Consider the following 24,405-nt stretch of genomic DNA (forward strand, 5'->3'; position numbering starts at 1 on the left):
AGATACATTCTGAACTTCTTCAAAATTTTCCTAAAAGTTTCTCCAAGGATTGCTTTAGAAAATCTACAAGAAATTATTTGGGAAATTCCCAAGACTTCTTCACATTCCTTTAGATATTCCTTCAAGACATATCTCTTCCGGAAATTACTCCAATGATTTCTTAGGAAAGTCGTGGGAAATCCTCCAAGGATTTCTTCAGATTTTTTTTTCTACATATTCTTTATCACCCTTATTAAAACTCTGGAAGACATTCTTGCAGAGATTCTTCATGCAGGTATTCTTAATATTTTCTCAGAAATTCCTCCAGGATTTCCTCCAAGCGAACCAAGGAATTTCTCTATGGATTCCTCCAGAAATTCATTAGAAAAATTGTTTAGGTTTTTTATCAGGGGATTTCTCTAGATTTTTTTCAAAAAATATCTCAATGGGTATTGGTAGGTATTCCACCAGAGATTTCCAGATGTTTCTTCAGATATTTCCTCTGCAATTTTTTTTTTCAGAAAATCCATCAGTTTTTTTTTTTTAGAAATTCTTTCAGGAATTAGAATTTAGAATTTTTTTCAGATTTTTTTTTATTCCTTCTGAAATTTCTACAGCAATACGATCAGAAATCTTTTTACCCGAGCAGAAGAGAATATCATTAGCATAATAAAATATGTTTTTGGCATAATAACTGTATAATAGAATCTGTATTTTTCATGTTATTAGCATATCTTATTAGACAAGTGTCATAAGCGGCAAAATAACAAAAATCATAACAAAAAATTGTTCCTGGAAAACCAATTTAATAACATGTTTTGTTGGATTCAATAACAACTTAATAACAATGAATCTTGCAGTGAATTTGAAAACTCTCCTCTGCTCGGGTAGAGACTTCTTTTACGAATTTCTTCAGAAATTTCAGCAGGAATTTCTTCAAAAGTTGTTCCTTGGATATTTACAGAAGTAGTGCCAGTAGTTCCTTTAGGAAATGCTCAACAAGTTCCATTAAAAATTCTTCCAGTGCCAGTGAAGAGGCGCTGAAATCGGGGTAGCCTTGACTAACTAACTCAGATTTTACCATGACAACACTGGAAATAATTTATCACACATCTTGTCAGTAATCTGCCGAACCATTACAGACTTTTTAATGGAATTTGCTATACATTTTTGAATTTCACGCCATGATAGTATAAGGCATCTACTGAAAATAACAGAGATATTAAACAATTCTCGGTGAGGAATTCATAAGATATTTTGAAAGAAGTTTGTGAGAAAGCTTTGAGGGGGTAGTTTGAAGGTATCCGCTAAAAATGCTGTCACTGCCAAGGGATTTACAATAAATATAGAAAACGAACCAGCCAAGGGCTGAAAGTCTCTATACTAAAGATAAATTAATCAATTATAATAAATACCGCCAGAGAATCAACCCATATACTCCGCTCATCGTGATCATCGACAAAGCGAGAGATATGTATAAAATAAAAAATGAAGTCAGAAAGGAAAGTATAAGATAAAGCTAAATATATGAAACTAAGTATGTCATGCGGTATGCTTTAGCGGTATTATGGGTGCTCCACAAAACAATTTCATTATATGAAGTGCTCCGCGTGTCAAAAGGCTGAGAACCCCTGCATTATAAGTCATGATACAAACTGCGAGTTTTGAATTGATTTGATAAAAAAAATGTACATAAAATCGAGGGTTTATATAATCGAGGCTCCGCTAAATCGAGGTAATCCTGTATTCTTAAAAAAAATATTCAATTCAAGCTTTCGTTTTGCGTTTTACAAAATAGTAGAGTATGGAAAACTTGCACAGCTCTGGAATGACAAGACTTAGCAACATACAAATTTCGGAACAAATATGCGATATTACTATCTCTTCTATTGTACTGAAGGTCACATCCTTGAAAAAAATAAAAATAATTTATTGTAAAAACCCTGTTTTTAAAGGGATCACACTTAGTCAAAACTCAAAATTAACCTACTACGTTCCAATTAGGAGCTACATAAAATGTGACTTCAGCAAATTTGTTCGAAATAACATTGCCAACAACAGCACTGAAGACACCAAGCGTCTAAAACTAACGATAAAAATACAGGAAGATTTTTCCTTCTAAAGTGTGCAACTAAGGAATCTTTCTCTGTGGCTGTGAAATACCATGTTTCATATGAGGAAAATATACGCACACATTTGCTTGTATCCTCGCTAGCCGAAAACCAATTGTTAGGGGTGATACACAAATTATGTCACGCAAAAATCGACGTTTTTCAACCCCCCCTCCCCCCTATGTCACACTTTTTGTATGGGACCTCAAATTTTTTGTAAGGGTCGTCACGCTCTGCAAACCCCCCCCCCCCCCCCCCTCCCCCTTAAAGCGTGACGTAATTTGTGTACGACCCCTTATTTACATTTTACGAACGGGAAAAAAATGATTTATTTGATTTATTAAATCGCTTTTGCTGTATTCTGTAGCAGAGAAATCCAATTTTGAAGTGCCACAGAGCTTTTGTGAGGTATGAATTGAAGGTTTGAAGCATGACAGGAGGGTCTAAATCTAAGACAGAAGGTTCCTAATTTGGATTATCTGCAGGGCCGGATGTACGGGGGGCCGGGGGGGCCCGGGCCCCGGGCCCCCACATTTTAAGGGCCCCCACAAAGACCTTTTTTGGTTATTACACGCCAACTTTTTGTTTCATATTGCTCAAATACTGTTTGAAAACGACGAAATTTTGTTTAAGTCCTTCGCCAAGGGGCCTCCGCATCCGCTCGGGCCCCGGGCCCCCACAATCCTTAATCCGGGCCTGATTATCTGTAATTATTGGCTATTTTCCGTCTGATATGACGGGAATTGGCGCATAAGTAAATGTCTACTTTAGATGTTTTTACGCAATGTGTTTTTGAAAAGTTCGAACATATTGTTAAGGTGATTACAGAACGAAGTCACACCTTGAATTTGCAAAACCACAAATCTGAGGACCTAAACATTGCACCAAGCTGTAAAATTGATGGATTTATCACCCGCTGGTGGTGACCAATCGATCAACTTTTCAGCTCAGTGCGTTACTTGGTTCTTCAGATTTGTGCTTTTGAAAATTCATGGTGTGGCTTCGTTTTATAATCACCTTGGAAAAAAAATCTATCAGAGGTGCCATTCTACCTATTTCCATTCTCTGTTCCCGCCCTAACTTGCTACCATCCACCGAAAAACCCCATGTGCCATTAGTCATCCACGCACACACAAACCATCCTCCAATTTACCCGCTACCCGTGTCATATCCAAACGCATAGCTGTCCGGCCCCTTGTGGCCGTGCAGCTGATAATCAACTCGGGCACCTTCGTTCTCGCTCGGCAACCACCGGGTGTTCTCGTCCATCCGTCGCTGCTGACTGGGCATGTACTCGCCGGTGTTCAACTCGGCCACCGGCGCCGGTTTCGCTGGTTCTTTGGTAGTGATCTTTCCCTTGGCCGCTTCGGCATCAGCATCCGCCTGCGTCAGCCAAGCGGATGCCAGCAGCTTCTCCAGATCCAGTCCTCCGAGGAAGTCAACCTCGTCGATTTCGCCGCTGCTCGGTAGCCCGGCGTTCTGTCTGGATCGTTCGTTCTCCGTCTTCTCGATGTCCTCAATGTGTTCCGTGGTCTTGATGTTCACTAGCTTCTGGTTGGGGATGTATTTCTTACTCTTGCTCTTCCTTGGCTTGGCACTGTAATAGTTTGGTTCGTTCTGTTCGACCGGTGGCGGCAGCAGTGGTTCCGTGAGATCATCCTGTCGGGGACTATAGGAGCCGTAAGACGTCTTTTGGGGAGATCCGGCTAACTCGCTGGGCGAATCGATCTCCCCAACTGCGAAAAAATCCATCAAACGTTCGAATTCGTCCTGCTCCTTGGGGATCACGCGGATGAAGTACCCGGTGCCGGGCTTCGTGGGTGGGGATATGTCCTTATTGACGGGGCCGCCGTTGGCTATCGGGGCTACAGGGCTAAGGGAGCGGTCTTCGCGACTGGTGACCAAGGCTTGTGGCTTGCTGACCTTCATCGGTAAAGCGATGGTTTGAACGATGATGCTGAATAAGCACACCGTTGACTGAAACGAAACAATGGCAGTTGTTCAACATCAGGAAGGTTGTCAGGTAATTACAAAGGTAAGCATTTCATTCGATCCAGCACAATGGTGTACAGTATTACTCCGATGTGAGACGCACTTCTTCTACGCGGTTCTCATTATGATTATTCTCGGGTATCTTACATCCTATAGAGCAACGTAAAACAATCACAATAAATTTGTTGGTTTAATCTTAAATCAATAATAATTTAATTATTTCAATCAATAAACATTTATCAAATCTTTAGGAAACCTTATTACGAATAATTCCTCATGATTATCTTTTTGGTAAAAATGATAAAATGATAATTGTTCTATTTCATATGCTATATTAGATCTTCATATACACGATTCCCATCTCTTTGAATGTAGCACAACATAGCATTCCTACATCGAGGAATTGCTGTACAACTAGGTATTTAACACCCCAATGCATCGTGTTTCAAGGTAGTAAACATCATATCCAGATCAAAGACTGACGAGATCAATTAATATCAGTTCCATTTTCATCCATCTATCATCATTCGTCATCATCTACAACGCCAATGAAGGCTTTCAGGTGGAAAATTATGAAATTATGGCCATTGCATAAGGCAATTTTCGCCAATGAGTTTTCAATGAGGAATGCATGTGTTAGATTGTTGTGAAAAAAAAAATGTCTGGCGTTTGATTCGATTCTTCTCTTGCTGTCAGGTGGTTCTTATTTGGCGAAATGAAGGGTTCGGTACAAGGTTCCACAGGATTATCATTTTATGTTCAACCAAGGGTGAATTCAATCATTCAGGAGTAATTTGAAGAAGCAGTAAGTTATTAAATTATTTCATTCTGAAAGTTATAAGTTATTTCCCATTGTAGCGCGAAAGCACCATACCCGACCAGAAAGTAATATCAAGTTGGTGTCATATTGTACCATGATCCTATAATAATCCACCTATATATTTAAAAATGCAGTTGCATACGTTGGACCGCGCATAACTTGCGAACAAAAGGTCCGATTTTGGTAGTCTTAGTTTTATTCTGTTAGTTTTCAACCAAGCAAGAAAGGTTTATGAGTCAAAAATCATGGAGAAAAAGCGATTTCATGAAAATCGATTTTTCATACATTTTGACCGGGTACCTGAATTTAGAACGTCAAAAAACGCAGTAAGCAAGACAAAATTTGCCGAGGACAGCAAGTTTTCTATAACGTATGATGTTCTAAATATAAAAAGTACATATACTGGTGTAATCAAGAAAATAACTTAGGTATTTAGGGGATTCACAAAACAGGGTAAATGACTGCGTAAGCCCAGTGCCGCATTTAGGCCTCGGGGGGCCCGGGGCAAACACTATAAAGTGGGCCCCCAGACACAAAATTTCGAAAAAATGAACCATACAATTAAGTTTTTTTTCTTATGCGAGGTATGCACTTCAAACGGAATCGCTCAAGTAATTTTCGTCCAGTGATTATTTTTCCGTGACCGGAATGGTCAAGAAATTTAACACAGCAAGCCCCATTTGATTTGACGTTTCGTTTCAGCTCCGTACTAGGATTCGGAATAAAGCGACGCTTTCTCATTTCCTGAGCGATTGCTTGCCTGAATTTTCCACGCATCGAGATAGGCCAAGAAATTTCTGTTTTAGGCCTAATATTGAAAACTTTTAATTTCTGAACTTCTCCAAAATTCCGACAATTAGAAGATTATTCGAACATTTAATAGGATTTTGGCTCAAATATCAAAATGCTAGCGTAAATGACATCTTGTTCAGATAGTACATATATTTTAAATTTTGTCCGAATTGATTACATTTATGCAAGTTTAAGAACTTAGCATTCAGTCAAAAATCTACTAAAACATGGAGCAACTTTATTTGAGATTGCACGATATCAACGAGTATTTCAAGATTCAGATTATACAAATATTCACGCAGAAAAAAGCATGGTCAAATCAAAAATATTTCAGGTAAACTCAATTAAATTGTCAATTTGTTCTGGCAACAAAAATAAAACTGTTTGGAGCAAATCGAACGTCACATTTGAAGCAAATTCAATCCATTTTTGAATCAAACATGTATCTTCTGACAGGTTATGTTAGAAGCAAATGTAAAATTTTTTGTTTTTTTTGTGGCAGGTCGGCCCTACGGAAATATTTGTTTTCCAAATGAATTTACAAAATCATTTCCTTCTCTAGGAAAATCCACTTCCCGCGTGGCACTTTCAATGCCAACATCATGTAGATAACATACGCTCCCGAAATCAATGGGATTTCGTGGAAACTTTTGGTGAAGCTTGCCTTTTTGCAAGAGGAAATTTTGTTTGGTGATGCAGCTGGAACTTGAGAGTTTTGTTTATGTTCTTGACGGCGGAACGGGGGGCTCTTCAATGGGTATTGTAGAAATCAATATATAAATGAGTTTGTTTTAAAAATTAATATTTTAGTTTTTAATATTTTATCAGTTTACCGAATAAACATGAATATTTTTGTTTCAAACGAACGAAATTTGTCTCCGTGTTAGTCTCTTGGGAGCAACTGTAGCAATAAATCTTAATATCTTCAGTAAAACTCAACATAAAGACATGGAAAGCTACTGTTTCGAGGACACTCGGTTTTCAAAACTAGCCTTAACTCCTAAACATCTCCAGAATTCATCATCTTCTTTTTCCCATGAATTGATCGCGTCACCCTTATTATGGTCATGCTGAATATCCACGCGTTAGCAGCCTTGGCTGTAGGGGCCCTGTTTAAAATATTAACGCCCATTGACGTGAATTTCATATGGTTTCGTTGAAAAAAAAAATGAATTTCGGATTCTTGGGAGGCCCCCTTCATCGGCTTCAGGCCCGGGGCACTTGCCCCCTTTGCCCCCCCTTAAATCCGGGCCTGCGTAAGCCATGATTATCTGATTATTGAAATGTTTCATGAAATTGCGAATAACATAATCCAAAAGTACCTTGGTGATAACGACGTTTAATCAAGATAATGATTAATCAGCGATTTACACTGTTGAGTGAATTGTGTTATAATCAGATCAGATTTAAAGCAAAATGTGATATGAGTCTTACACCTTTAGTATAACTAGTTTTTATCTTAATTTGTTGCACATTTCTAACAATACTTTGTGAATGCCAAACAGTTGAAAATGAAGTACGATGACTTTGATATTTTCAGCAGTTCCCTTTTTCGTAAAGAGGGGTTTTGTCCTCCCAATTGTCTGAAACTATGTTTTTTTATTCTTAATCACTTAACCTAATTAACAGCTCTATTGTCCACTAAGGCACTACGTGAGCGATTTCAATTGACAGCTGCATCTACAGTATTGTGCAGCGCCTAGATGTGTTCTATTATACTTTATCGAACTGGTTGCCTTTCTGCTGCTTTCACTTTTCTACTCTACACATGGTAGAATGATGAGCACAAGGATGATGGATGGCCGTTGTTCCTTTCCAGTCCGATTGGGGGTCCATTATGAGTAGCAGTTCGCCGATATCCAGGTATCCGGGTCCGTTTGAGCCATGGGGTTCAGAAGAGGGTCAGTGTCAGTCGCTCTCGGTGAAGAGCAACTGACGAAAAATTGCATGTGCCGGGGCTGGGAATCAAACCCATGACCATCCGCATATGAAGCGAACGTGTGACCAATTGTCTTGTGTGGTTGTGTGTGGTTGAGAAAGATTTTTTTAAAATTTAAGTGGCTTTTCGCCGAAGGCGAGTTCACCACTATGCTGTTGATACTTATATGTTTTTTTTAAATATTTGTTTCTGATACAATAATGCTTCACTTAACAGCGTAAACCGCTGATTAAATATTTTTCTGATTAAATGTCTCGATAATCAAAGCAATCTTTGATTATTTCGTTCGAAATTTCAAAAAACATTTCAATAATCAGATAATCATGGCTTACGCAGTTGTTTAATATGTACCCTTACCTAACTAGCTCTTACTGTGTTTCGAGCTTTTCATGTGAATTGCTGTCCTCCCGTTTGAGTTAGAGAAGGTCGAGTTCTAACAGTGGAGGGCTTTCACTAAGATCGCACTGCATAAACCCGCGTCCTTAAGGCAAAACTGGAAGCATTTCCTCATTTTTTGGTTTTTGATTTTTTATAAAATAACGAAGCAATATTTTCAAAATCGGTTTTCGTACACATGTAGAGTATGGATCAAGGTATTTCCTGATTTTTTTCCGGGTGGAAAATGTTTTTCGTTTTCGCAAAAAAAAAAAACATTTTTTTTGTGAAATTTTGTTTTAAAATGGTTTCTGCAAAAACGAAAAACATTTTCCACCCGAAAAAAAATCAGGAAATACCTTGATCCATACTCTACATGTGTACGAAAACCGATTTTGAAAATATTGCTTCGTTATTTTATAAAAAGTAAAAAACCAAAAAATGAGGAAATGCTTCCAGTTTTGCCTTAAACCCTGATATTTATAACTCATTTTGTTATTAAATAAATTCGTCATGGGGTGTTTACTGAAGTTTGTTAAACTCAAAGTTTGCCTCAAATCTTTTCTTTCTGAAGGCGGCGGTACCGACTTCCGAAAACGGAATTCACAATTATGTAGAGCACTTTATCTGCAACTGCCTATCCAACGAACACCGGAAACAACAATACTGAATCATCCGTATCAGAACAGCTCTACAGAACGAACGAAGCAGCGAACCTTTTGGTGGATCGACTGAGGATTTCAATCTACAATTTAAACGGCTACGCACAAAACCTCAGTATCGAAACGTCTGGCAAATAATAAACTACGTTTTCCTGAATTCTAAGACTGCGTAGTCGTTTAAATCGTAGGTTTTCATAACTTTCCTTAATACTTGGTTTAATATAATTAAGTAACATTTTTGTTAGAATCTTCTATTCAAAAGATTACCTTAGACTGACTGCATATTTGCATTGCAAATGCGTTTTTGTATTGTTTATTAAAAACGGGCTCAATCAAATTGTTTGCTTTACGGAGAAGAAAATCATCATTTTGCAGTTTCGGTTACCAACTGATTTGTGTTTACTAATGTGTAGTTTAGGCGGTAGTCAAAAATGCTCAAAAACCAGTAAAACACCCATAATGTGATGGATAGATACGGTGACATTGAGAATAAGTGTTCCGGCTGCAAATATGGGAGATATTTGTTAGTTTTTGAGTATATTGAAGGTATTCGCTGTAAATCATTGTTTATGATTAAAAGGAAGTTTTATAGAAGAACGTCTCGAAGGGAAACATTTTTTCCTGGCTTGACGAAAGTTTTCTGTTTTCAATACTTTGTGGAGAAAGCATCTACTTCAGTCAAACTCATTCAAATAAAATGCATACATGTATAGTAGCTATGTTTTGTTTTCTCGTTATGCTGTCCAGTGTACGATTAGATTAGATGCGTCCACTACCAGGGGGTTCAACTTGAGCTTTTTGGTGTGGAGGATAGCGGCGGGTAAAAAAAAATGAGAAAGAATGACGATTGTACGTCGTTTCCCGGAAAACCATTTCCCGGAAACCCGTTTCCCGGAAAGCCATTTCCCGGAATGTACCATTTCCCGGAAAACCATTTCCCGGAATGACCATTTCCCGGAAAACATATTCAAGATCAAAAAACAACATTTTTATTATTTTCATTATTTTGTAAATATTTCTTTGCATAAAAATAATTAAATTATGTACTACTTTCAATTTGTATTAGTTTTTTTTATGACGAGTATTATGAATAATTGAAAGTTCTAAATATGCCACCACAGCTAATCGGAGGGACAAGAACATTGCCATTGTCTCTTTTCCAGTTTTTTGATCTTACAAATATCAAAGACTCCTTGTTGGTAGCCTAAGTATTTGTCAAAAGTATTGCGTTCCTCTTCTTTGAAAACTAAAGTTTGTTTCAAATAACTATTATAGCAGTGATGATGATGATTAACCTGTGCTTGTTAGGGGAATATCTGTAAGTAAAAAGAAAATCGTGTTAAGTACTGTTCCTTTGAATTCCACTAAGAATTTGCATCCTTTGACATGTCAAAGGATGCAAATTCTTAGTGGAATTCAAAGGAACAGTACTTAACGCGATTTTCTTTTTACTTATTATAGCAGTATAACTTTAAGTAACAGCCTATGTTTAACCCTCTAATACCCAACCCCGCCTTTAGACGGGGTATAGTTTGAGCATTTTTGTAATTTTTGTTTCGTGGAAAATCAAAATTTTTATATTTTTGGCTGATATTTAGGACAGTTTTGTATATCTCAAAATAGTTTTCGTGAATTTTAAAGCGTATTTACAAATAAAAAAGAAGAAAATCGGGTTAAGTACGGTTCCTTTGAATTCCACTAAGAATTTGCATCCTTTGACAGATACGTATTTCGACCTCAACTGTAAGGTCGTCTTCAGTGTCTTGTACTTGACTCGACAGTCGAGTCAAGTACAAGACACTGAAGACGACCTTACAGTTGAGGTCGAAATACGTATCTGTCAAAGGATGCAAATTCTTAGTGGAATTCAAAGGAACCGTACTTAACCCGATTTTCTTTTTATTTACAGATATTCCCCTAACAAGCCCAGGTTAATCATCAGCGTAGTTACATTTTTTTTAAATCATTGAAAAATTGATGTTTTGGTCACCTTTTAAAAGTCATTGTTTATTTTGTATTGAATCGCTACAATTAACATATTTTAAATTTTTCCCAAATCATTCTACACTAGTTTAATAGTTTAAGGGAATCGAATACACTCTAAAATTATTTTCCCTAAAATAACAGGGAAAAAAATTTTCTATGAAAAAAATTTAAAATAAAAATATTTCAACAATAATTATAGAATCTCAAAATGTTTTCATCTCAAAAAATCCGTAACCCAAATAGGCTTCCAGGAAAAATATAAAAGTGTGGGGATGTTCAAAAATAAAAATTAGAAAAATCAAAAACTAAAATTCACGAAATCGAGACTTAAAAAGAATCATCTTCCAAAACATGTTTAAATCGATTTTAGATGACGAAAAATGATATTTAGATCAAAATCAAAAATTTTGGTATTAGAGGGTTAAAAGAAGGGAAAATATTCGATGAAATAGTTAGCAGTTTGATCTCGATAAACACGAAAGAACGGCATATGCGTAAAAGAAGGGAATATATCATATGGAAATATTGCTAGCTTAATGTCAACTACTATTCTAACTGTGTAACTAGAAAGAACAGCCTATGTTTAAAAGAAGGGACAATACTTAATGAAAACATGGACAGGTTAATGCCGACAACTATTTTGAAAGATATCTCGGAAGAACAGCCTAGGTGTAAAAGAAGGGAAAATATCGATTGTGTAACATTTCGCCGAAAACCATTAGGCGGAATTCTTATTCGCGGTGGAACATTTCTGAAAATCGTTTTGCGGAAAATCGTTAATATGATACAAAAATTTAACTGATCGAGAGACTACATCATGATAAGATCTAAGATTCAAAACTCAAAACAGCAAATGAAGTGTGGAATGTTTCGTATCAACAATTAAATTTTTGTAAGGGTATACTTCGAAAGAACGGCTTATGTATGCAAGAAGGAAAATTCTTCGATAATATTAATTCAGCAGTTGTTATTCTAAAATCAGCATAACGCATAATATTTATCAAAAAACTGCCTTTGTTGAGAAGAAGGGCTGATATCTGACATCTGATTAATAGCATATCTGTAAAAAACAGCGTATGTTTGATAGGTAGGAAATTCTCTGATACAAAAATGAGATTTGTTTTGATTTATGTTATAATAGTACAAGCTAGTTGGAACATCAAAAAAAAGAGAAAACCGATCAAGTTACCCCTAAGGAGTGTTCCCAAGAGTGTTCCTTGACTTAAGGGATACGTGGTCACGTGGTTTACAAAAAGCAACATTTTAACATATAATGCTTTCAGTCAATAAGGGCGGACGTGAAGAAGCTGAGAAGTAGGCTCAGTGCGAAAATGATGATGCTGGGAGATTAGGCTCGATTGACATAAGGCGATTAATCACTGGGCTGAATAGATGTTAGACCAATTGGATTGAAAGATCTGCCTATTATTAAAAGAAAGAAAAATCTCATTCGAATGAGTTAGTTGCTGGTTTACTAAATAATACTGTAGCACTGCAACATATAAGTTAACAACTTATTCTTTAAAGAAGGCAAATTTTTAAATGTAGATATCAGTTTAATCACCACCAGTGTTATTTGAAAGGAGACCACATTTAAAAAGAAGGACGAACCTCCTACGGAGTTAGCAGAGGACCACCAATAAACAACATCACTGGGCAACTCGAAAAAAAACTCGATTTAGAGAAGGATACATTTCTGAAGGTAAAGTCAGCAGCCTGGGCACCAAAAAACACATTAATAGTGTTACTCTAAAAAGAACAACCCATTCTTAATAGAAGGAAACATGTTCGTTTTATTATCAGTTTGGTCGCTGGCCAAAATTTTCAACAAAGTAACTTGAAAGAACAGCCTATTATCAAAAGAAGGTGAAATCTACTATAGAGTGCCGGATTTCATCGCCGCAAACTTAACAACACATATACAGTCTTTGACGAAGAAGACAAATGATGGAACATTTAGCAATTCGGTATTTTGCTGGAAAGAACAGCCTTATTTGAGGGAAGGAAGAATCTCTGATGGAGTTACCAATATAAGCGCTCAAAACAACAATCTATGTGACAACGATTGCTTATTGATTATTGCGCCTAATGCCCATTCGTCCTGATGACGTTTGGCCTAATGGCCTTTGGCCTAACGTTCGATATTCTTGAGAACAGATTACTAATCAAACAAGGCAAATTTTTATTCAGGAAGGTATTAGATTTACGTTAGCGTTAGCGTTAGCGTTAGTTTTACAATCAATTAGTATAATCGGAGAGCTAAAGTTAAGCAGAAAAAATAATTTGTCATTCTTTTATTGTCAAATGTTAATTTCTTGATTTAGCTTTGGCTGACCAAGCCATGCGGAAATTACACTGTTGATTCTTCTATCGTTTGTAAAATATTAAATTCCGCGAAAAAGTATTCCGCGAAATGGTATTCCGCGAAAGAGTACATTCCGCGAAAAGTCATTCTACGTACTGATATTCTGCGAAATTGTTCATTCCGGTAAATGTTACACTGCAAATGTAATTCCGCGAAATAGTGTTCGGCGAAATGGTATACATCCAAAATATCCTATGAAATTATTTGCAGCTGGCTTCCAAGCTTAATGTCAACAACTCTTTTAGCAATTTAACTATAAGGAACTGCCTATGCTTGGAAGAAGGGAAAATATGTGATGAAAACTTGGCAGTTTGATTTCGTCGGTGGTTTGATGCCGACAACTATTTTATAAAAACTCTCAAATGAATAGCCTTTGAAATAAGGAGAAACTTACTATTTGTGAGAATTACAATAATTGTAAAAATTATAAACCCTTATGTATTCTGCAGTCATGCGCGTAAATAGAGCGCATTTAGCCCCCCCTTCAGCTACGATGTCGTGCTCGCTTGTCATACACTACAGGCGACGCGCTCGACATTACGGCTGGAGGGCTAAATGCGCTCTATTTACGCGCATGTCTGCAGTAAATGATTTTGTGTCCTTCTTATCGATTACTGTTCTTTGAATATCAATACTGTCAAACATTATACAAATATAATTCACTGCCATTATTTACAGAATACAAACGGAAAATTATTCTTATTTTTTTCCGGGAAATGGTGCATTCCGGGAAATGGTGCATTCCGGGAAATGGTACATTCCGGAAAATGGATTTCCGGGAAATGGTCCATTCCGGGAAATGGATTTCCGGGAAACGTCTTTCCGGGAAATGGTTTTCCGGAAAATGGGGGACAACCAGAATGACATCTAACATAAGCAACAAAATACATGTTGGATGATAAAGACTTTTTAGTAGCGTGATGAATGCATAGGACTGAAATTACAAAAAATCAATTAAAATGTCTAACCAAGAACATCTACTTTCATGAGCTCTGTGGAAAAGTTAGGGATAAATTTAATAAAAGTAATGATTGAACTTAGTTATCAAATCATTAAACTTTACGTTACCGAGATGATATTACTTGATTGAGGTTGAATTTGCTGCATTAGTTTTCACAGAGTTTCAAAATAAAAAAAAATCTGCACGAAAGAGCATTAGAAATTAATTTTCTTTAACTAAAATTAATTTATAGCTTTCGGCTTATAGCGACTCAGGCCTTCAGACTCTAGTTTAATTTAAAAACACTTCACTAATACTTCACTTTTGCAAAAGAAAATAAAAAATGAATAACTCTTTTAAAGAAAACTAGAAAGGACGAGCAAATTCCTTTTAATTCTACTACTGTGCTTATCTTCGGACAGATAGGCCTATTTCGTCTGTGACTTACAGACTTCTTCAGTGTCAAGTGCTCGACTGAAGAAAAACCTCGCATTCGTTGTGGTATTTATACTAGGAGTGTATGTGTAGGTACGTGTGTGGGTAAAAGTGTAGGTATAAAAATGTAGGTACAAAATTGTAGGTACAAAATTGTAGGTACAGATTTGTAAAAAAGGGGGTGTATCTACCTGTTAGAAAACAGGGTGTCAATAAGATACCTAAAGCTAGGAAAATTCCTACCGATTTGGTAGGTAGTCAATTGGTGTTTGTTGTGTTATTTTTTCCTGCCGATTTGGTAGGTAGTCAATTTGTGTTTTGTGTATTGTGTAATGTTTTGTGTGTGTTAGGTAAAAATTTAAACAGCCACGTGTATCCATTGCCCTGATCCTTGTTAAGTAGTTTTTTATTGTTTTGTTTGTAAATTTCTAAACTTTCTGCAACATCAAGTTTCCATGGGTTTGTAATGTGTCGTAAGAGTTTAATATTTGAAGTATTCAAAAAATGTCCTTCATTGAAAATATGTTCAGCAACTTTAGATTTAAAATGATGAATGAGTCCCTTGTCTGTGTCTTTGTGTGCTTTTGATACTTCCGTTATGTGTTCTTTGAATCGTGTGTTGAGTGTGCGTTTTGTTTGTCCTATGTATATTTTGTCACAGTGATTACATGTTACTTTGTAAACACCAGATTTTGTTAAGTTGTCCAACGGGTCTTTCGTAGATCCTAAGAGAGTTTGAAGTTGGTTAGCTTTGCTTGTGAAAACTAATTCAAAACCAAACTTTCTGAGAATTGGTCGGAGTTTTTTGGTGTCATTGTTGTAGTTCACAGTTATCCGTTTAAGTGTAGGTTCTGTCCGTGTCAGTGTAGTCAAAGAACGTCTGTATTGTTGTTGTGTCTTTTTGTTGATGATCTGTTGTATTGTTTGTTTTGTGTAACCGTTCAACTGTGCTGTTTCGAAAATGTAATTAAGTTCTTTCGTTTTTCCTGTTTCACTAAGTGGAAGTGTCTGCATTCGGTGTATCATGTGATTGAAGGATGCAATTTTGTGTTGATGTGAGTGATTTGATGAATTCGGAATAGTGCGTTGAGTGTGTGTCGGTTTTCTGTAAATTTCGAAGGAAAGTGTTGATTCTTGTTTTACGATGAGTATGTCCAAAAATGGTAGTTGGTTGTTCTGTTCAATTTCACAAGTGAATTCGATGTTTTTGTGTGCATTATTGATATTGTTCAAGATTTCAGGTAAAAGATGTTTCTTAACAATGCTAAACACGTCGTCAACGTATCTCCACCAGACTTCAGGAAGCTGTTTGTTGTTTTCTAAGCGTTTTTCCAAATTTGCCATAAAAATTTCACTTAAAAATGGAGAAAGTGGATTGCCCATGGGGGCACCATTAAGTTGTTTGTAGGTTTCATTTCTGAACGAAAAATAATTTTCTTCCATACAAAGTTTGGTTAATTTGATGTATGTACGAACTTTCTTAATCCAATCTGAATCTTCATATTGGTTCAGAAGCCAATCTTCTAGTAGGTTAATGGCCTCTTTAACTGGAATGCTTGGAAATAGTGATTTAACGTCGAATGAAACTAAAATGTCATCGTCGTTAACGGATAAATTCTGTACTAGTTCTGTGAATTGTTCGGAATTCTTGATAGATCTACTGTGAAATTTTTTAGGCATGTTTTGGAATTCTTGTACTAAATATTTGGCAATTTTGTGTGTAGGTGAACCAATGGCTGAAACAATCTCACGCATTTCATTTCCAGGTTTATGAACTTTGGGAAGTCCTTTTATTCTTGGCAATGAAGGGTTAGATTCTTTCAGGCTTTTAATGACGCTTCCTAAAACTGGTGTAGACTCTTTGAGAGTTTTGTCAACACGTCTTACTAATCCTGGAAGAGGATCAGTATGTTGTTTTCGGTAAGGTCCATTTTGAATCTTGTTATTCATTATTTCATCATAGTCCTCTTTGTTCATGATTACTGTTTTGTTTCCTTTGTCAGCTTTCAGATAGAAAACTGGTTTCTGGTTAAGTTCTTTGATTATTCGTTGTTCTTTCAGGTGTTCTTTGTTCAATTTGTTTTGTTGTGTGTTTTGAATAGTGTTAGCTGTTTGTGTTCTGATTTCTTGAATCTGTGGTGTCTGTAAATTGTTCGTGTTGATAGCTGTTTCAATGTCGATTATGGTTTGTGTTGAATCTGGTTTAGAGTGTACTGCGTAGTTAAGACCTTTGTTGAGAAGGGTCAACTGTTCTTCCGTAAACTGTTCGGAAGAGCGATTGACCACTAACCCAGTTAGTTCTTGTGTTGTGTATTGTGGTTGTGTAGAAGAACATGTAAACTTCGGATTTTGCATCTTTAATGCTTTAAGTTTTTATCTAGTAATTTCCTTTTTCTTTCTGATTCACAAAATTCTGCAACTTTTACTTTTGTTAGAAAATTAGGGAAAGATTCAGGATAATCTTTCGCTAACTTTAAATGGAGAGAATAACATTCCAAAGTTTTCATGTTGATCTTGTTGTGTAGTTTTTTGATGCTTTCTTTGATGAGTGTTTGTTCAAGTGTCTTTACTATGTTGGGGTTTGTGGCTGTTTTAACTTTTACCTTGTGACTTACGGGAGTAAGCCTGTACTTTATACACTCCTTGAGAAACGCGATATCCTTGTGTAATCCTGCGATGGTCTTCTTCAACTCGATGAACTTATTCGGCTCTGACTTTGGCTTGGTTGCCATCTTTACTTTACTATTACTTTAGAGCTTTTAGTAGAACTTGTTACTTCAGACTCTAGTTTAATTTAAAAACACTTCACTAATACTTCACTTTTGCAAAAGAAAATAAAAAATGAATAACTCTTTTAAAGAAAACTAGAAAGGACGAGCAAATTCCTTTTAATTCTACTACTGTGCTTATCTTCGGACAGATAGGCCTATTTCGTCTGTGACTTACAGACTTCTTCAGTGTCAAGTGCTCGACTGAAGAAAAACCTCGCATTCGTTGTGGTATTTATACTAGGAGTGTATGTGTAGGTACGTGTGTGGGTAAAAGTGTAGGTATAAAAATGTAGGTACAAAATTGTAGGTACAAAATTGTAGGTACAGATTTGTAAAAAAGGGGGTGTATCTACCTGTTAGAAAACAGGGTGTCAATAAGATACCTAAAGCTAGGAAAATTCCTACCGATTTGGTAGGTAGTCAATTGGTGTTTGTTGTGTTATTTTTTCCTGCCGATTTGGTAGGTAGTCAATTTGTGTTTTGTGTATTGTGTAATGTTTTGTGTGTGTTAGGTAAAAATTTAAACAGCCACGTGTATCCATTGCCCTGATCCTTGTTAAGTAGTTTTTTATTGTTTTGTTTGTAAATTTCTAAACTTTCTGCAACATCAAGTTTCCATGGGTTTGTAATGTGTCGTAAGAGTTTAATATTTGAAGTATTCAAAAAATGTCCTTCATTGAAAATATGTTCAGCAACTTTAGATTTAAAATGATGAATGAGTCCCTTGTCTGTGTCTTTGTGTGCTTTTGATACTTCCGTTATGTGTTCTTTGAATCGTGTGTTGAGTGTGCGTTTTGTTTGTCCTATGTATATTTTGTCACAGTGATTACATGTTACTTTGTAAACACCAGATTTTGTTAAGTTGTCCAACGGGTCTTTCGTAGATCCTAAGAGAGTTTGAAGTTGGTTAGCTTTGCTTGTGAAAACTAATTCAAAACCAAACTTTCTGAGAATTGGTCGGAGTTTTTTGGTGTCATTGTTGTAGTTCACAGTTATCCGTTTAAGTGTAGGTTCTGTCCGTGTCAGTGTAGTCAAAGAACGTCTGTATTGTTGTTGTGTCTTTTTGTTGATGATCTGTTGTATTGTTTGTTTTGTGTAACCGTTCAACTGTGCTGTTTCGAAAATGTAATTAAGTTCTTTCGTTTTTCCTGTTTCACTAAGTGGAAGTGTCTGCATTCGGTGTATCATGTGATTGAAGGATGCAATTTTGTGTTGATGTGAGTGATTTGATGAATTCGGAATAGTGCGTTGAGTGTGTGTCGGTTTTCTGTAAATTTCGAAGGAAAGTGTTGATTCTTGTTTTACGATGAGTATGTCCAAAAATGGTAGTTGGTTGTTCTGTTCAATTTCACAAGTGAATTCGATGTTTTTGTGTGCATTATTGATATTGTTCAAGATTTCAGGTAAAAGATGTTTCTTAACAATGCTAAACACGTCGTCAACGTATCTCCACCAGACTTCAGGAAGCTGTTTGTTGTTTTCTAAGCGTTTTTCCAAATTTGCCATAAAAATTTCACTTAAAAATGGAGAAAGTGGATTGCCCATGGGGGCACCATTAAGTTGTTTGTAGGTTTCATTTCTGAACGAAAAATAATTTTCTTCCATACAAAGTTTGGTTAATTTGATGTATGTACGAACTTTCTTAATCCAATCTGAATCTTCATATTGGTTCAGAAGCCAATCTTCTAGTAGGTTAATGGCCTCTTTAACTGGAATGCTTGGAAATAGTGATTTAACGTCGAATGAAACTAAAATGTCATCGTCGTTAACGGATAAATTCTGTACTAGTTCTGTGAATTGTTCGGAATTCTTGATAGATCTACTGTGAAATTTTTTAGGCATGTTTTGGAATTCTTGTACTAAATATTTGGCAATTTTGTGTGTAGGTGAACCAATGGCTGAAACAATCTCACGCATTTCATTTCCAGGTTTATGAACTTTGGGAAGTCCTTTTATTCTTGGCAATGAAGGGTTAGATTCTTTCAGGCTTTTAATGACGCTTCCTAAAACTGGTGTAGACTCTTTGAGAGTTTTGTCAACACGTCTTACTAATCCTGGAAGAGGATCAGTATGTTGTTTTCGGTAAGGTCCATTTTGAATCTTGTTATTCATTATTTCATCATAGTCCTCTTTGTTCATGATTACTGTTTTGTTTCCTTTGTCAGCTTTCAGATAGAAAACTGGTTTCTGGTTAAGTTCTTTGATTATTCGTTGTTCTTTCAGGTGTTCTTTGTTCAATTTGTTTTGTTGTGTGTTTTGAATAGTGTTAGCTGTTTGTGTTCTGATTTCTTGAATCTGTGGTGTCTGTAAATTGTTCGTGTTGATAGCTGTTTCAATGTCGATTATGGTTTGTGTTGAATCTGGTTTAGAGTGTACTGCGTAGTTAAGACCTTTGTTGAGAAGGGTCAACTGTTCTTCCGTAAACTGTTCGGAAGAGCGATTGACCACTAACCCAGTTAGTTCTTGTGTTGTGTATTGTGGTTGTGTAGAAGAACATGTAAACTTCGGATTTTGCATCTTTAATGCTTTAAGTTTTTATCTAGTAATTTCCTTTTTCTTTCTGATTCACAAAATTCTGCAACTTTTACTTTTGTTAGAAAATTAGGGAAAGATTCAGGATAATCTTTCGCTAACTTTAAATGGAGAGAATAACATTCCAAAGTTTTCATGTTGATCTTGTTGTGTAGTTTTTTGATGCTTTCTTTGATGAGTGTTTGTTCAAGTGTCTTTACTATGTTGGGGTTTGTGGCTGTTTTAACTTTTACCTTGTGACTTACGGGAGTAAGCCTGTACTTTATACACTCCTTGAGAAACGCGATATCCTTGTGTAATCCTGCGATGGTCTTCTTCAACTCGATGAACTTATTCGGCTCTGACTTTGGCTTGGTTGCCATCTTTACTTTACTATTACTTTAGAGCTTTTAGTAGAACTTGTTACTTCAGACTCTAGTTTAATTTAAAAACACTTCACTAATACTTCACTTTTGCAAAAGAAAATAAAAAATGAATAACTCTTTTAAAGAAAACTAGAAAGGACGAGCAAATTCCTTTTAATTCTACTACTGTGCTTATCTTCGGACAGATAGGCCTATTTCGTCTGTGACTTACAGACTTCTTCAGTGTCAAGTGCTCGACTGAAGAAAAACCTCGCATTCGTTGTGGTATTTATACTAGGAGTGTATGTGTAGGTACGTGTGTGGGTAAAAGTGTAGGTATAAAAATGTAGGTACAAAATTGTAGGTACAAAATTGTAGGTACAGATTTGTAAAAAAGGGGGTGTATCTACCTGTTAGAAAACAGGGTGTCAATAAGATACCTAAAGCTAGGAAAATTCCTACCGATTTGGTAGGTAGTCAATTGGTGTTTGTTGTGTTATTTTTTCCTGCCGATTTGGTAGGTAGTCAATTTGTGTTTTGTGTATTGTGTAATGTTTTGTGTGTGTTAGGTAAAAATTTAAACAGCCACGTGTATCCATTGCCCTGATCCTTGTTAAGTAGTTTTTTATTGTTTTGTTTGTAAATTTCTAAACTTTCTGCAACATCAAGTTTCCATGGGTTTGTAATGTGTCGTAAGAGTTTAATATTTGAAGTATTCAAAAAATGTCCTTCATTGAAAATATGTTCAGCAACTTTAGATTTAAAATGATGAATGAGTCCCTTGTCTGTGTCTTTGTGTGCTTTTGATACTTCCGTTATGTGTTCTTTGAATCGTGTGTTGAGTGTGCGTTTTGTTTGTCCTATGTATATTTTGTCACAGTGATTACATGTTACTTTGTAAACACCAGATTTTGTTAAGTTGTCCAACGGGTCTTTCGTAGATCCTAAGAGAGTTTGAAGTTGGTTAGCTTTGCTTGTGAAAACTAATTCAAAACCAAACTTTCTGAGAATTGGTCGGAGTTTTTTGGTGTCATTGTTGTAGTTCACAGTTATCCGTTTAAGTGTAGGTTCTGTCCGTGTCAGTGTAGTCAAAGAACGTCTGTATTGTTGTTGTGTCTTTTTGTTGATGATCTGTTGTATTGTTTGTTTTGTGTAACCGTTCAACTGTGCTGTTTCGAAAATGTAATTAAGTTCTTTCGTTTTTCCTGTTTCACTAAGTGGAAGTGTCTGCATTCGGTGTATCATGTGATTGAAGGATGCAATTTTGTGTTGATGTGAGTGATTTGATGAATTCGGAATAGTGCGTTGAGTGTGTGTCGGTTTTCTGTAAATTTCGAAGGAAAGTGTTGATTCTTGTTTTACGATGAGTATGTCCAAAAATGGTAGTTGGTTGTTCTGTTCAATTTCACAAGTGAATTCGATGTTTTTGTGTGCATTATTGATATTGTTCAAGATTTCAGGTAAAAGATGTTTCTTAACAATGCTAAACACGTCGTCAACGTATCTCCACCAGACTTCAGGAAGCTGTTTGTTGTTTTCTAAGCGTTTTTCCAAATTTGCCATAAAAATTTCACTTAAAAATGGAGAAAGTGGATTGCCCATGGGGGCACCATTAAGTTGTTTGTAGGTTTCATTTCTGAACGAAAAATAATTTTCTTCCATACAAAGTTTGGTTAATTTGATGTATGTACGAACTTTCTTAATCCAATCTGAATCTTCATATTGGTTCAGAAGCCAATCTTCTAGTAGGTTAATGGCCTCTTTAACTGGAATGCTTGGAAATAGTGATTTAACGTCGAATGAAACTAAAATGTCATCGTCGTTAACGGATAAATTCTGTACTAGTTCTGTGAATTGTTCGGAATTCTTGATAGATCTACTGTGAAATTTTTTAGGCATGTTTTGGAATTCTTGTACTAAATAATTTTAAAAAATTTCACAGTAGATCTATCAAGAATTCCGAACAATTCACAGAACTAGTACAGAATTTATCCGTTAACGACGATGAAATTTTAGTTTCATTCGACGTTAAATCACTATTTCCAAGCATTCCAGTTAAAGAGGCCATTAACCTACTAGAAGATTGGCTTCTGAACCAATATGAAGATTCAGATTGGATTAAGAAAGTTCGTACATACATCAAATTAACCAAACTTTGTATGGAAGAAAATTATTTTTCGTTCAGAAATGAAACCTACAAACAACTTAATGGTGCCCCCATGGGCAATCCACTTTCTCCATTTTTAAGTGAAATTTTTATGGCAAATTTGGAAAAACGCTTAGAAAACAACAAACAGCTTCCTGAAGTCTGGTGGAGATACGTTGACGACGTGTTTAGCATTGTTAAGAAACATCTTTTACCTGAAATCTTGAACAATATCAATAATGCACACAAAAACATCGAATTCACTTGTGAAATTGAACAGAACAACCAACTACCATTTTTGGACATACTCATCGTAAAACAAGAATCAACACTTTCCTTCGAAATTTACAGAAAACCGACACACACTCAACGCACTATTCCGAATTCATCAAATCACTCACATCAACACAAAATTGCATCCTTCAATCACATGATACACCGAATGCAGACACTTCCACTTAGTGAAACAGGAAAAACGAAAGAACTTAATTACATTTTCGAAACAGCACAGTTGAACGGTTACACAAAACAAACAATACAACAGATCATCAACAAAAAGACACAACAACAATACAGACGTTCTTTGACTACACTGACACGGACAGAACCTACACTTAAACGGATAACTGTGAACTACAACAATGACACCAAAAAACTCCGACCAATTCTCAGAAAGTTTGGTTTTGAATTAGTTTTCACAAGCAAAGCTAACCAACTTCAAACTCTCTTAGGATCTACGAAAGACCCGTTGGACAACTTAACAAAATCTGGTGTTTACAAAGTAACATGTAATCACTGTGACAAAATATACATAGGACAAACAAAACGCACACTCAACACACGATTCAAAGAACACATAACGGAAGTATCAAAAGCACACAAAGACACAGACAAGGGACTCATTCATCATTTTAAATCTAAAGTTGCTGAACATATTTTCAATGAAGGACATTTTTTGAATACTTCAAATATTAAACTCTTACGACACATTACAAACCCATGGAAACTTGATGTTGCAGAAAGTTTAGAAATTTACAAACAAAACAATAAAAAACTACTTAACAAGGATCAGGGCAATGGATACACGTGGCTGTTTAAATTTTTACCTAACACACACAAAACATTACACAATACACAAAACACAAATTGACTACCTACCAAATCGGCAGGAAAAAATAACACAACAAACACCAATTGACTACCTACCAAATCGGTAGGAATTTTCCTAGCTTTAGGTATCTTATTGACACCCTGTTTTCTAACAGGTAGATACACCCCCTTTTTTACAAATCTGTACCTACAATTTTGTACCTACAATTTTGTACCTACATTTTTATACCTACACTTTTACCCACACACGTACCTACACATACACTCCTAGTATAAATACCACAACGAATGCGAGGTTTTTCTTCAGTCGAGCACTTGACACTGAAGAAGTCTGTAAGTCACAGACGAAATAGGCCTATCTGTCCGAAGATAAGCACAGTAGTAGAATTAAAAGGAATTTGCTCGTCCTTTCTAGTTTTCTTTAAAAGAGTTATTCATTTTTTATTTTCTTTTGCAAAAGTGAAGTATTAGTGAAGTGTTTTTAAATTAAACTAGAGTCTGAAGTAACAAGTTCTACTAAAAGCTCTAAAGTAATAGTAAAGACTCAGGCCTGTTAAATAATTAAACAAAAAAAATATACATAATTAGCTTTGCAAAACGTTTGACGTAACTTAAAATTGTTTATAAAAAAGGTAAGGTGATTTCATTACATATAATATGCTTTTTAGTAAATTGGTCTGTTTTTAACATGCTCCAATAACTTGTTTCAATTTACTATCGGATATTTTGTTACTTTATTTTAATACATATCTATATTCAATTCAATATGAGGGAATATAACTGAACCATAATTACCATCTTGAACTTTGAATCGATGTTGAAGTTTGGCTAATTTGGCGCTTATCGCTATAATTTTCATCCATGTTAAACATTTTAAATAAAGTCAAAAGTTTTTTTAAAGTTCATTTTATACGCCATATACGCTCAAAATTCCATTGCACTCGGTTTATTGAATCCGGATATATAACAGCTCAAAGTTGGTTATCGGATAATTACGCCTTTTACTAGAATCTTTCTAACTGTAATTACATTCAGAATAGCCCAATCTGTCACAAATTTAGACTAATATAAGAATATTAGTTGACCAACTACTCACAGTTACAATT

At 35.7% G+C, this 24,405-nt stretch overlaps 1 protein-coding gene across 2 annotated transcripts in view; it reads right to left on the bottom strand.

Annotated features, from left to right (window-relative positions):
• LOC109419880 (uncharacterized) overlaps positions 1-24,405 on the bottom strand; it is a 34,062-nt gene that overhangs the window by 5,178 nt on the left and 4,479 nt on the right. The window contains exon 2 of one of the 2 annotated variants that reach the window (XM_029852985.2): positions 3,244-4,067. In XM_029852985.2, the coding sequence (XP_029708845.2) occupies positions 3,244-4,067 (824 nt within the window). The remainder of the gene's footprint in view (positions 1-3,243; positions 4,068-24,405) is intronic. The other variant, XM_029852987.2, reaches the window with a different exon arrangement.

The sequence above is a fragment of the Aedes albopictus genome, chromosome 2 (genome assembly GCF_035046485.1).
Source record: "Aedes albopictus strain Foshan chromosome 2, AalbF5, whole genome shotgun sequence".
Lineage (NCBI taxonomy): Eukaryota > Metazoa > Arthropoda > Insecta > Diptera > Culicidae > Aedes > Aedes albopictus.